Source organism: Equus quagga, chromosome 15 (assembly GCF_021613505.1).
Source record: "Equus quagga isolate Etosha38 chromosome 15, UCLA_HA_Equagga_1.0, whole genome shotgun sequence".
Taxonomy (NCBI): domain Eukaryota; kingdom Metazoa; phylum Chordata; class Mammalia; order Perissodactyla; family Equidae; genus Equus; species Equus quagga.
The window spans coordinates 29,739,359-29,751,632 of NC_060281.1; the positions used below are offsets into that span (position 1 = coordinate 29,739,359).

The 12,274-nt window shown below is 59.6% G+C and overlaps 1 protein-coding gene across 1 annotated transcript in view; it reads left to right on the forward strand.

The window, feature by feature from the left end:
- The window catches only part of GRM4 (glutamate metabotropic receptor 4), a 102,750-nt gene that overhangs the window by 57,321 nt on the left and 33,155 nt on the right, over positions 1 to 12,274 (forward strand). The window contains exon 3 of the mRNA XM_046640838.1: positions 10,228 to 10,363. Within this exon, the coding sequence (XP_046496794.1) occupies positions 10,228 to 10,363 (136 nt within the window). The remainder of the gene's footprint in view (positions 1 to 10,227; positions 10,364 to 12,274) is intronic.

Genomic DNA, 12,274 nt, shown 5'->3' on the forward strand with positions numbered 1-12,274 from the left:
AGCTCAGAGGCCCCGAGCCCCACAGCTGCCTTGACTGGTCCCCCAAACCCTGCATCCTCCTGCTCCCCAAAATATGCCCCCAGGGCCTGGGCCTGTCACAGGTGATCCATTTAATCCTCACACCAACTCTGCAGTGTCTGGGAGGTGGGGTAAGGCCATCTCCGTTCAGATGTGGGAATGGAGGTTCGGAGGTTCAGAGATGCTGGGCGACTTGGCTTTGATCTGGAGCAAGTAGGTGATTGACAGGGGACATGGGCCCCGCCTGTGCCCAGACTCAGCCTCCTGAGTCAGGCAGGCCAGCTCTCTGAGGCTGTGCCCCCTGCACCCGCAGATCTGGCCCAGTTCCCCAAAGGGCCAGGGCTGGGCGTGAGTGGAGGGCCTGGTGGCAGAGGGAGAGGGTTTCAGAGGAAAGACAGGACTTCACCTCCTTGGGGCCCCTGAGGCTGCTCCATAAGTAGTTGTTGGATGAGAGAAGGTGCTGGACCTCTCCACCCAGTCACTAGCCCACCCCACATCAGCACTCCCAGCCAGGCCCACCTCTGGACCAGTGCTCAGGTGTGGCCCAGGCTGGCCTGGCTCCTGGGAGGTGCGGGTGACCTGGGAGGTGCTGGTGGCTGGCCTGCAGGGGGACCTCATGGTGCCTTCATGTGAAGGGATTTCAGGTAAATCGGGGAGATTCAGGAAGGAGGCCTTTCTACGTTCAGAGGAGGATGGGCCTGGGCGGGGGGTGCCTTGCGCGCAGGTGTGGATCTGTGAGACGTGGGGCTGTGTGAGGGGCGCGTGGTGACGGCTCACTGTAGGGCTGCTGGTAGTTGTGCTTGATGGCATATGGGTGGGTGTGGTCGGGCAGGGTTATCATATGAGGCTGTGTGGTGTGTGTGGCTGTGTGTGTGTGTGTGTGTATGTGTGTGTGTGTGTGTGTGTGTGTGTGGCTGTGTAGGGGGATACATGTGTGTGTGCCCCCGGGCAGTTGTCTGAAGTTAGAGTTGCGTGCACATGTGACAAGCGGGGCTTTCCATGACTTGTGTGCACGGGTTTGTGGCTCTGTGACTATGTGTAGGATGTGACTGTGGGAGGTCGGGTGTGGTGGAATGTGGCTGTGTGAGGCCGTGCAGTTGCTGCCTGAGCTTGTGTGGCTGCAGCTGTGGGATTGTGTGAGGTGTGACGGTGTGTCGGTGCCTGTGTGTGGCTGTGTGTGTGTCCTTATGTATGAGGTTGTTGCCAGGTTCACGCCTGTGATGGGGTGGGGCTGTGGGTGTTGGGTGGGGCTGTGTGTCTCTGCATGAGGGTTTGTGACCGTGAGACTGTGTGAGGCCGTGGTGGTGTGTGGTATGTGATTTTGTGAGGGCGTGTGTCACCATGGATGTGTGTGTGTGTGTGTGTGTGTTCAGGGCTGGAAGTGTGGGGGCGGGCGCTGAGGGTGTGCAGGAAAGAAAGGATGTGCGTTCTGCCTCCAGGCTAAGGCCCCCGGTCTGGCCAGCACCTGATCACCAGGGACAGTTCCCAGGTTAGTGTCCCTAGTCCCCAGAGCAGACCCCCCAGCCCAGAGTCCTGACTGGAGCTGAGTGATGTGGTCCTGTCCTCCCAGCTCCTGCCCTCCTTCCTCAGCACCCCCCCCCCCCCCCACAGGCCTGGCCCACTCCCTAGGGGCGTTGGCTCCGGGAGGCAGACCCAGGCCCTCACAAACACCATCACATTTGGCCCTCACTCCGACTCCACCAGGTGGAGTTTCTTTAAGTCGTTCCCCGTTTTACAGATGGGAAGGGTGCTGCTCAGAGAGACTAAATAACTTGTCCAAAGTCACACAGCCGGGAAGCAGTGGAGCCAGCATCCTCTCCTCTGCCACAGGCTGGAGGGGAGGGGAAGGTGACCACAGGTGTGATATTCCTGCTTTGCATAAACCTTTGATGGGGTGCGTCAGGGAGACACCTCCTGGCAGGAAACCAGGGTGACTGCCCCCCTTGCATTGTCCCTTAGTACCTGGGTCTTCCTGGCTCCAGCCACACCTCTCACCAGTGGGCCCACCGCCCCCCGCCGGCCAGAGCGCCCTCGGCTGCAGCACGGAGGAGAGTGTACGACCTCATGCCCTTCTCCGCTGGCCCAGCTATCTTCGGCCCTGGGCCTTGGGGGCCCCTCCCATTGCACAGCTGTCTTCCACCTTTCTTCCCTTGCCCTTCCTTTGTGTGTGCATTTCCTGAGTGCTCACAGGAGGGAATTTGCATCGAGGGGAGGTAAAACCCTAGCAGAAGGCAGGACTGGGAGACGCCCAGCACGCCAGTGAGCGTGCAGCCCTGGCCAGTCCTGTGAGGACAGACACCATGCGTGGATTGTCTTTGTGGCCCAGAGCCTGGCACTGAGTGGGTGCCAGGGGCAAATGGGTGCCAAGTGCCTGTGCACACAGACGTCTGGCACTCGGTGTGACCAGGTCGTGGCTCAGGGGGGAGGTCACAGTGGACTGTAGGGGTCAGGGAGCCTCCCCAAGGAGGTGGGAGGGTTTGAGCAGGTGCCCACCCTGGATTCCTATGGAGCCTCTGCCCCCACACCCGTGCCAGCGGCTCCTGCCATGCTGCCCCTTCCGTTCCTGTCGGTTGGGCGCTCAGGGGCTCATTCACCCAGCACACGTGGATCACCGCCTGACCCGAACAGGTACAGGATGCGTGCCAGGCCCCGTAAGCCCCATGCAGAGACAGATGCCAAGGAGATAACTGAGGCCCAGCGAGGGAAGGGCTGCAGGGGGTCACTCACCGGCCCCAGGTCGGGGCACTCCTGACCCAGGAAGCCTCCTCTGCACAGGCCTGTTTGGGAAGCAGATGTGGTTGGATGGCGGATCCTGGTAGAGACTGAGTGAGCTGGATGTGGCAGACTTGAGGAGAAGATGTAGGTCTCAAGTGTCACACACACACGTACAAGGGGAGTCACTGAGGGTCGTAGGCAGGGAGCCATGTGTCGGATGGATTTGTGATTTAGAAAGAGGCTGCAGTGTGGGGAGCAGAGCTGGGAGCAGGAGCCAGAAGGGGTTGGGGGCCATGGACCAGGCCCGAGCCACCCCCTAGAGAGGCCTCGAGGTCCCTGAGGAGCCCCAGGCCCAGCTGGAGCCAGAGCTGGCTGGAATCAGGGTCCCCCATTACTGTCCCCCCAGCCCTGCTCACGCTGGAACAGCCGCAGGTTGGGGGGCATCGCTTAGGGCCTGGGCATCTTCTGGACCTCAAAACACTTCTGACTGTGGCTCTGCTGCCAGAATCCACCAAGACAGCTCCATTTATTCAGGCAGGGGCTTCCTTCCCAGTTGGAAACAAGGTAGCGCCTTATTAGCACCCACCCATCTGAGTAGCTCCCTTTCCCAAGCAGATTTAGGGGGAGGGCCTGGCTTCTGGAGTGGGAGGAAAAGAGAGAAGGCCTGTGTGTGTGCGTGCATGTGTATGACAGGCCATACGGTCCAGGGTGACTTCCAGCCTCCCTCATGCCTTCCCCCCACCTCCTTCTCTCCCAGGAACCTAGGGGAGCCTGGGGGACCCCCCCCCTTGGTTGTATAACTCCCTCATTTCTCTCTATGTTGCAATTTGCTGCCTTCGCATTTTGCTGTAATGTAGATTTTTCCACTCGATTTCCTAAAATTTGTCTTTTCATTGTTTTTCTCCCTTTTTAAATTTAAGAGGCCAGAAAAAAAAAGGAAAGAGAAAGGGGGTGCCCATGTCTGTGGGCCTCCTGGAACCTGTCGCTGCTGCTTGGACTGTGAGCCCGGGCCTGGCTGTGCCCCCTGCACTGCTTGGCTGCAGGGAAATTGCTGGAAACTCTGGAGGAGGATTCTTCTCCTCCTGGGTCTGGAGCCCAGGGTTCTGGGTGCTGGTTGGGCAGAATGAGCAGCCTGGGATGTGGAGTGTGAGCCCAGGTCCAGGCGCTGGAGCTACAGGGCGTGGCATGGAGTCCCCTGGAGCCGTGGATGTGGTGCCCTATCCTGGTCACCTGGCCCAGAGGGTCTGGGCCGTTCTCCACCTGCCCCACTGCCTGTGGGCTGGCCCCTGTCCGGGTTGGGGCCCAAACCGTGCCTCAGAGCCTGGCAAGAATAGGTCTCCTGGTGAGTGAGAGAATGAAGGAAGGAGGTGAGAGGGATGCCCAAGTCTGGAGGATGTGGCTGGGAGCTCAGGGCAGGAACAAGAGGGCCCAGGTCCCCCGACTGCCCCCTACATGGAGGTGGGCTTCTGCCTAACTGGGCCATCAGGGAGGGCACAGCTACAAGTGCGGGTGCCATGAAGGCATCTGGGGACTTCCTGGAGGGGCTGGCCTCGCAGCATGGTGGGGAGGACTTGTTTAGACAGTGGAGTGGGGACAGCCTGCCGGTGGGGGCCGGGGAGGTACTGGGAGGAGGAGGAAGCTGAGCACAGGGGCACTGATCATGCTGTGTAAACGCAGGTCCCTGGGCGCATCAGGGAGACTCCTCCAGTGGAGACTGAGCTGACCGACTCCCCCTGCTGTCCCTTAGTGCCTGCAGGTTTCCGTGTGCCAGCCCTCAAACAAGCTCCCTGGAGCCTCTGCGCTGATGGGGGGAGCCAGGCGCACACCCTCCCAGGCAGTGGAGGACAGAGAAACGAGGTCATTTCAGCAATGCGCCCTCACTGGAGGGTGGGAAGTCCTAAGTGTTTCTAGTTCCTGGCTCTTAGGCAAGGCTGCAGCCCCTAGAGAGAAGTCAGGGCAGAGCCCAAATCTGCCTTCAGCTGCGGGGCCAGGCCTGCGCCTCCTGTCCTCGGACGAAACCCACTGGAGAGAGGGTGCAGCCCCTGGCCTCCCTCCTTCATGTCACCCTGCTTGCTTCCTCCTCTGCCCTGGCTCCCAGATGCTCTCCCTCCCTCCTGCCCTGGACGGGAGCTGCATCAGGGTGGGCTCTGTGCTCACGGCTGCATCCCAGCATCTGAACCGTGCCAGGCACATCCTGGGTGGGCAGTAAATGTCTGTTGGCCCAGGGAAGGGAAGGTGGTGGTAGATGGGGCAGGGCTGTTGTCCACTGTGTGTTGTCTGGGGAAGCGCACAGTGGGCTGGCACTCGGGGCATATTCCTCTGTCCCTGGTGTGCTCCCGCTGGCCAGGAGTGCTGTCCCCTTGTGCTTCTCCTCCAGCCAATCGCTCTCTCTTTTGGTCTTGCTTTCCCAGCTAGACTCTGAGCTCCCAAGGAAGGGGTCCCACTTGTTATTATTTCTTTAAGGACTGATTATGCCAGGAACCGAGCAGGACACTTGAATGAATGAATGAATGAACATGCAGACCCAGCCCTGCCCGTGAGGGGTGCAGTTGGAGGCAGACACTGACGCATATCCATCGGCCGGACCCTGAGAACACTGGGGAAGGTCACCAGACAGCAAATGGAAAGGGCGCAGAGACCGCAAAATACAGCAGGAGACCGATATCAAGTTTTACTAGTTTTTCTCCATTTCGTTTTCAAGTCGGGGCGAGAAGATAGGATTTCAGGAGCCAGACGGCTGGAGGAGAAGGGCGGCCCCAGACGGGCTCCCCTCGCACCTCCCCTCCAGTGTCCTGTGGACGCCCCTGGGCCGGGCATGGCCGCGTGGCCCCATTTCACAGATGCGTGAAGTAAGGCCCGGTGTGTGAGGAGCGGGATGCATTCCCTGTCGCTCGTGTCTGGCAGTTCTGTCTGGCCTGGATTCCGGGGTCCAGATTCACCAAGCATTCACATTTTGTCCTATTTGCTTCTGATTAGTTTTTAAAGAAATGGAATGTGGGTTGTTGGGAATCCACGCCTGTGGAGGCCTCCTCAGTCGGGCTCCTCTCCTTCCCTCCCTCGAGTAACCGTGACTCTGATGCTGGTGGTTCCCTTCTTGTCCTTGTTTAGCCATTTGGCAAGCATTTATTGAACACCTGCTGTGTGCCAGGCACTGTTCTAGGAACTGGGGAGAACCTAATGAATACAACAAAGTCTTCTGCCTTCGTGCAGCTTTTGCTCAGATACCTGTGTGTCCCTATGTATCACACGCCTTATTGCACTGGTCTTTAAACTCTACAGAAGTGGGACAGTCATGCTGCAATTTGCTTTCTCAGTCAATGTTAAGTTTTCAGGATTCCGTCATGCTGATCCGTGAGAGCTGTTTTCTTTCTCTTAACGGCATCGTACAAACGCACCGCGGTTTATCCATGCCTCCATCGTGTCGTGTTTAGGCTGCTTCTGTCGTTTTGCTGTTTCAGTCAGCGCCGCGGTGCAGGGCTTTGTGCGCTTCTCCTGGGCCACATGCGGCTTCTCCGGGCAGGGGTGAGGAGGGGCCGCGCTGGCTTGTGGCGCCGGGCACACTCGGCTTCACTGGACGTCAGCGTGGTCTCCGGAGCACTCTAATGGACGCTGCTGTGTCACAGTGGCCAGCTGGCTGGTAGCAGAGGCGGGGCCTTGAGGGGTGGGAGCAAGGACTAGTCAGTTCAGACGGGTGGGACGGTGCAGGTGTGGAGATGGGGCAGGCTCGGGCCGCCTGGGGTGGGCTGGGCACTCACTGCAGGGCTGGGGTGAGGGCAGGGGTGGGAGTTGGAGAGCTAGGAGAGGTGGGCGGGCTGGTGGGGCCCAGGGAGAAGTGGGGATGCCCTGGCACTCACTGCGGGGTTTTGGGCTTTTGTTCAGGTGGCTCTGCTTATGCTGGGACGCAGCAGGTGGGAAGCAGTGGGAGGGCTGGTCTGGATTCTAAAGCCCTGGGGCAGGGGCGAGAGCCTCATCCAAGGTGGGCTCTGGCCCAGCTGCCGAGTGCCCCTGGGCAAAGCGCTGCCCTCTTTGGCCTCAGTCTCCTTGCTCCCAGGCCAACTTGGGCCAGGAGGTCTCCGTGGTCCCTATTGCCCATTTGCGTTGATGTTCTTGGCAAGTAGCCGTAGCTTCCCGCCCTGGCCCTGCGTGAGGAGGCACTGGCCTGGCGGGTGGCGAGGCTTAAAGCAGGCACCTGGCGCCTGGGTGCTTGCCAGGGGGCTGGGCAGCTGGCGTGTGGAGTGAGGGGCGTGCCAAAGGGGACCCAGGAGGGCCTCAGGGGCCCAGGGGAACCATAGATGCCCCCATGCCCCCTCCCTTCTTATGATCCTGTCCCTGGAGCCCGGGGGCCGCGGACGGTTCCAGGCCCTGCCAGAGTTAGGGAGTGGGCTCCATGCTGCTCTGGTTGAATTTGGTTACGTGACTAGCAGCGTCATTTAACTGGATTCGTACTTTATCCAGTGAAGGGGCCATGGGGGAAAGGAGTAGGGTTTGGAGAGGTGTGCCCTCCCTGGGGGAGAGGGTGTTCCAGGGAGTGTTAGCCACGGTCCCCACCGTCACCACCGTGGTCCCCATGGTGACGGAGGGCTGGCAGGTTTGGTATATGACTTGGGGTCTTTTCAGGAGTGGGAGGTGCTGCCAAAGAAGAGGAGTGACAGAGACCCAGTGCGCTAGGCCCTCCCCTCTCTACCAGAGACGGGCTCCGGACACAGACCCGGTTCACAGTCCCACTCACTGGCTGTGTGACCTCTGACAGGCTCCTTAGCCTCTCTTAGCCTCAGTTTCCTCCTCTATAAATTGGAGCTGTACTGACGATACTGACCTCAGATGAGTGAATCCATGTAAAATTTGCAGAATAACATTCAACACGCATTAGACGCTCCGTCAACGTTCACTGGTATTATTGAGCTCTGCATAACCCCCCCATCTCCCCTCCTGTCCCCCTGCCCTGTGGTTGTTAGAATATCACATCCTGCTCAGACCTGCTCTCATCTCAAGTACCCTGTGGCTCGCTCATGTTCTGGCTGACAGAGCCATGGTCACCTAATTCTTCCTTCACAGCGAAACGGAGCGTGCAACACGTGCCCTGGGGTGTCAGGCGGGCCCAATGGAACCTCTCAGGGGAGCATCGCCCAGAAATACTACTTAATCTAAGAGTTTCTCCCTGATGGAGGACAATTCACTCCATCCCCTGCCTCCCTCCCCTCTGCCCCGTGGGCCCCCTCTTCTTGGAGCCAGGTGGCTCATCCTCACCCCCCATCTAGCCTCCTCTTGTCCATCTGTCTCCCCAGATGCAGGGAGAAACATCGCAATTGGCCCACTTTCTAATGGAAAGGAACCATATGGAGGGTATAGCTGGGAGCTGAGGGCCCGCCCGGCTGCCTTAGTGCACTGTGGGCAGGAGGCTGGGTCCCCTTGGCTCTCTGTGACCCGGGCCTGGAGGGGAGCCTGTCTTGCCCAAGGATCCTCGCTCCTTCTGTCCCTTCCCCATGAGCTCCTGGTAACCTGCTTTTCTCCAGTGCTTGGGACTTCTCTGGGTGTCTTAGGAGAGGCGTGGGGAGCTTGGCCTCTGGGGAAGAGGCAAGAAGTAAGGGAGGTGGGTGCTGGTCAGGGTGGGGGCAGAGGGCCAGGGGGCAGGGATGTGAGAACTTCCTGGGGCGGGGATGTGAAAGTGCATGTGTGTCACGTGGCCCCAGGCCTGACAGGCGCCTGGCACAGGGCAGCCCGCCTTCTAGTGGGCGTACCTTGGTCTCCCCAGAACTCCCCGCCACCTGGTTGCTTACACCTCCTCCTCCTGAGACTCAGCTGCGTGTCACCGCCTTGGGGCACCCTTCCACACCCTGAGCACCTTGCAGCTCAGACACCTCCAGAGGGACATGGGCTCAGGTGCAGAAGCCTCAGGTGGCCCTGGCCTGGGCGGGGAGGCCATTAGGAGGCCTAGGGGTGCCCAGCAAAGGCGGCTGGTTTGAGGCATTGGCTGTGATCCTGCTTGTGGTGGAGCTGGGCTGAGACCCCTGAGTGGGACCCAGAGGAGGGTGGCAGTCTTAATAAACGGGCTGGCTTCATTAAGAATAGTCCCTCATGCTTTTCCATCAACCAAGCCCTGACTCTGCCACCGGGGGCCCTGGAGACTCCACTCTTCCCCAGTGGGGCAGGGAACTGTGTGGCTTTGGGCAAGCCACTTTTCTCTGAGCCTCAGCTTCCTCACCCGTCAAACCTGGTTGCTGCTAGAAACGGTGGTCCACGATGCTTTTGTACCAGATCACTGGGATTTAAATATGTGAAGGACACTTGTCCCCCACCAGCACGGAGAGACCCATCTGAGGCCTGGAACCGGCTGGGTGAAGTTGAACGTGCTCCCAGGGTGTCTGGGTGTGAAGCCGGGCCCGCAAGGTACGGGCTCTGCCTCCCAGATGCGCCTGCAGGCTTGGGGCCAGGCTCTTACAGGGCAGGGAGCTCACGAGGCAGGAGATCTGGCCTCTGTCCCTCGTCCGGGACTCAGCCAGGTAGACCGTGGGCTGGAGAAGGAGACTAAGAGGGCTCCCAAGCCCCCCAACCCCAGGCAGAGCTGCTGCGGCCCCTCCAGCTGAAGCTACACATTAGAATGGCCTTCCCGGCTTTCTGGAGCTCCCTGCTGGGGATCTGATCACAAATAAGATGGGGGGCGGGGGTCAAGGCACCCTGCAGGGCCCGGGCTGTGGTGGGAGCTGGAGAGGGGCCTGCGGGAGCCCAGGAAGGAAGCTGGGAAGACCTGGGTGAACACTGTGGCCAGCTGTGCAGCATCACTGCCCGGGATGTGTGGTCCGAGTCAGCAGCCGTGCATGCTGCTCTCACCAAGGGGCCTGTTGATGAGTGAAGGCCTGGGGACAAGAGCCCCGGGAGGTGTGTGTGGATGTGGGTGTGGGGCCACTAATGGCCCAGGGTGGACAGTTTGCTCTGATCTCAGATTTACTCTTCCAAAAAACCTTATGAGGTGGTTACAATGAAAATAAGCAATGCTTACTAAGCACTTCCTATGTGCCAGATATTACTGTATTTGTGTGCATTAATTCACTTAGCTTTATATCAACCTATGAAGTAGGTAGTATTATTATCTTCACTTTATAGATGATGTATTTGAGGCATAGAGAGGTATCATAACTGCCCTGAGGTCACACAGCAGTAAGAAGCAGAGCCGAGATTTGAACCCAGGCAGTCTAGCTCCTAAACCCAATGCTGTGTTGCCTCTTGCCAGCAGCCTATTTTATATATGGGGAAACTGAGGCACAGAGAACTTAAGTGACATGTTCAGGGTCACCCCGCTAGTGAGTGGTAGAATGAAAATTTGCACTGTGGCTGTTCTGACTGCACAGCCTGTGCCCGCAGATCAGGACGCAGGGGTTAGGAGTCAGGCTGGGGGACCCCAGCCTTGGTCTCCTGCTGTGAGCATGTGTTGGGCGTGAGTGGGGAGCGACTTGGGCTCCCCTGCTGGCTCCAGGCTGACTGGTGCCCTTCCTGCAGGGGGTGTGTGCATCGCCCAGTCGGTGAAGATACCGCGGGAGCCCAAGCCGGGGGAGTTCGACAAGATCATCCGGCGCCTGCTGGAGACCTCGAACGCCAGGGCAGTCATCATCTTCGCCAATGAGGATGACATCAGGTGAGGGCAGGTGACAGTGGGGGGACTGGGGGCCAGGCTTGGGGAGCGCCACTGGTCCTGTTGGAGACCTTCCTGGACAAGCAGACCCCACCCTGGGATCCAGAGAGCTGGGGTCCGGGAGTGAGTGTGCGGGCTGGGAGACCCCTCAGCCTGGGGCACAGGATACTGCTGATGGCACGGCTCCCCACACCCCTCCCTGTTTCCTGCATCCATTCTACCAATCAGGGATGGTAAACAAGTGCTTTAATGGAGGGGCTAAGACCACGCACTTGGGGCCACAGCACGTAGGTTCTAATCCTGCTCTACATCCTGCTAGCTGTGTGACCTCAGGCAAGTTTCTCAACCTCTCTGGGGCTCTTTTCTAGGCTTGAAAAAAAGAGCTAATGATACCTGCCTAATAGTGTTGTTAGAGAATTGAATGCAGAGTAGTGGGGAGAGGCCTGGGCTGGGGCACACAGCCATGGTGGGAAGTATCGTCACCTCCCTGGGCCCCAGTCTTTGAGTGTGAAGAGCGGGGACAAGTGGGCTGTGGGTGCCAGGACCGTAAGTGCAGAAAGCCTGGGCCAGCCACCTCTCCGCACGTCTGCCCTGGGGTCTGAGTCAGAAACTCAGGGGCACTTAAAGATGACCCTTCAGTGCCCCACTGAAACACTGCCTTCCGGCCTGTTCCCTTGCTACCATTGGAGACGGATGTTGGGGCCAAGATGGGCCAGACCTCGAAGTTGCCCAGTCTGAGGGGAGACATCTCCTGCTCTGGGTCCTGCGGGGGAGGCGTGGCCCCTGCATTTGCAGAGGAGCTGAGACAGCAGATGTGGTTACGCTGTCAGAGCCCCCTGTGCCCTCAGGCGGCCTCTGTCCGCTGGCCCAGCCAAGGCTGCCTGTCTGCCCCCACGTGACTCCCTCCCCGTCACTGACCAGCGTCCGCTCTGGGCCCCATTCTCTCCCACACCTTTCCCACTTGGTAAAGACCCCATCCTGGACTCCTGAGTTGCAGCAAAACAGATGTCCCCCCGGAGACGTTGCCCGGTCCCTGCAGGGACAGACGGGGAGGTTCTGGAAGATCAGTAAGGTCTCCAAAGCCAAAAGGGCTGACTCGAACGGGTGTGTCTCAGGCAGAGAAATACCAGGGAGGGGGAGTCCTCAGAGGCCCTGTGACAGCTCTGAGCCCAGCGCAGAGGCTGCTCCCCGCCCCCTCGCAGCTCACAGTCCCCAAAGTTCTGGCTCTGGATGTTCTTGTCTGCAGGTCAGCCAGCCCCGGGGGCGGGAGTGGCTCCTTCTGAGCTCTCTTTCCTCACTTGAGTCACCAGTCCCTGCACTCCTCCCCCCATACCCACCCAAAGCCCAGCACTACCCGCCCCCGCTCCCAGATATGCCCCGACTGCTGGCCTCCTGCTCAGCTGGGATGGACCCTGAGCCGGGAGGGAGGATGAAGGCGCTGGGTCACTGTCCCAGAGAAGAGGCCCCTGGGGGCAGGGGGAAGGGCCTTAGAATGACTCCCCAGGTGCTGGAGGAAGTGTGGTGGGAGGCAGGGGCATTTCTGGAAATCCACATGCATTTTCAGAAGCAAAATAAACCCAGAAGTAAAAATAAACCCAGGTGACTGCGGGTGGAGGGCTGGGAGCCCTGGTCATCTCTGGCTGGCCGGATGCTAGCAGGTATTAATAGGGCTGCGGCGTGGGTGCCGAGAGAAGCCCCACCTGCGATTAGTGTGCCCTGGGAGGCTGCCCTGGAAGGTCGAGAGTCAGGAGATGATGGAGGAGGGAAAGTGCAGGCTCTGGGGGTTGGGAACATGTTTCTCCCTGGCAGCCCCAGGCCGTCCTGCCCTAGCTGGCCACCTCCTGCACAGGCCTCACAGCCACCCCCAAGCCCTTGGGTCTGTGTCCCAGCCCTTACCCATGGGAAGCACCTGGC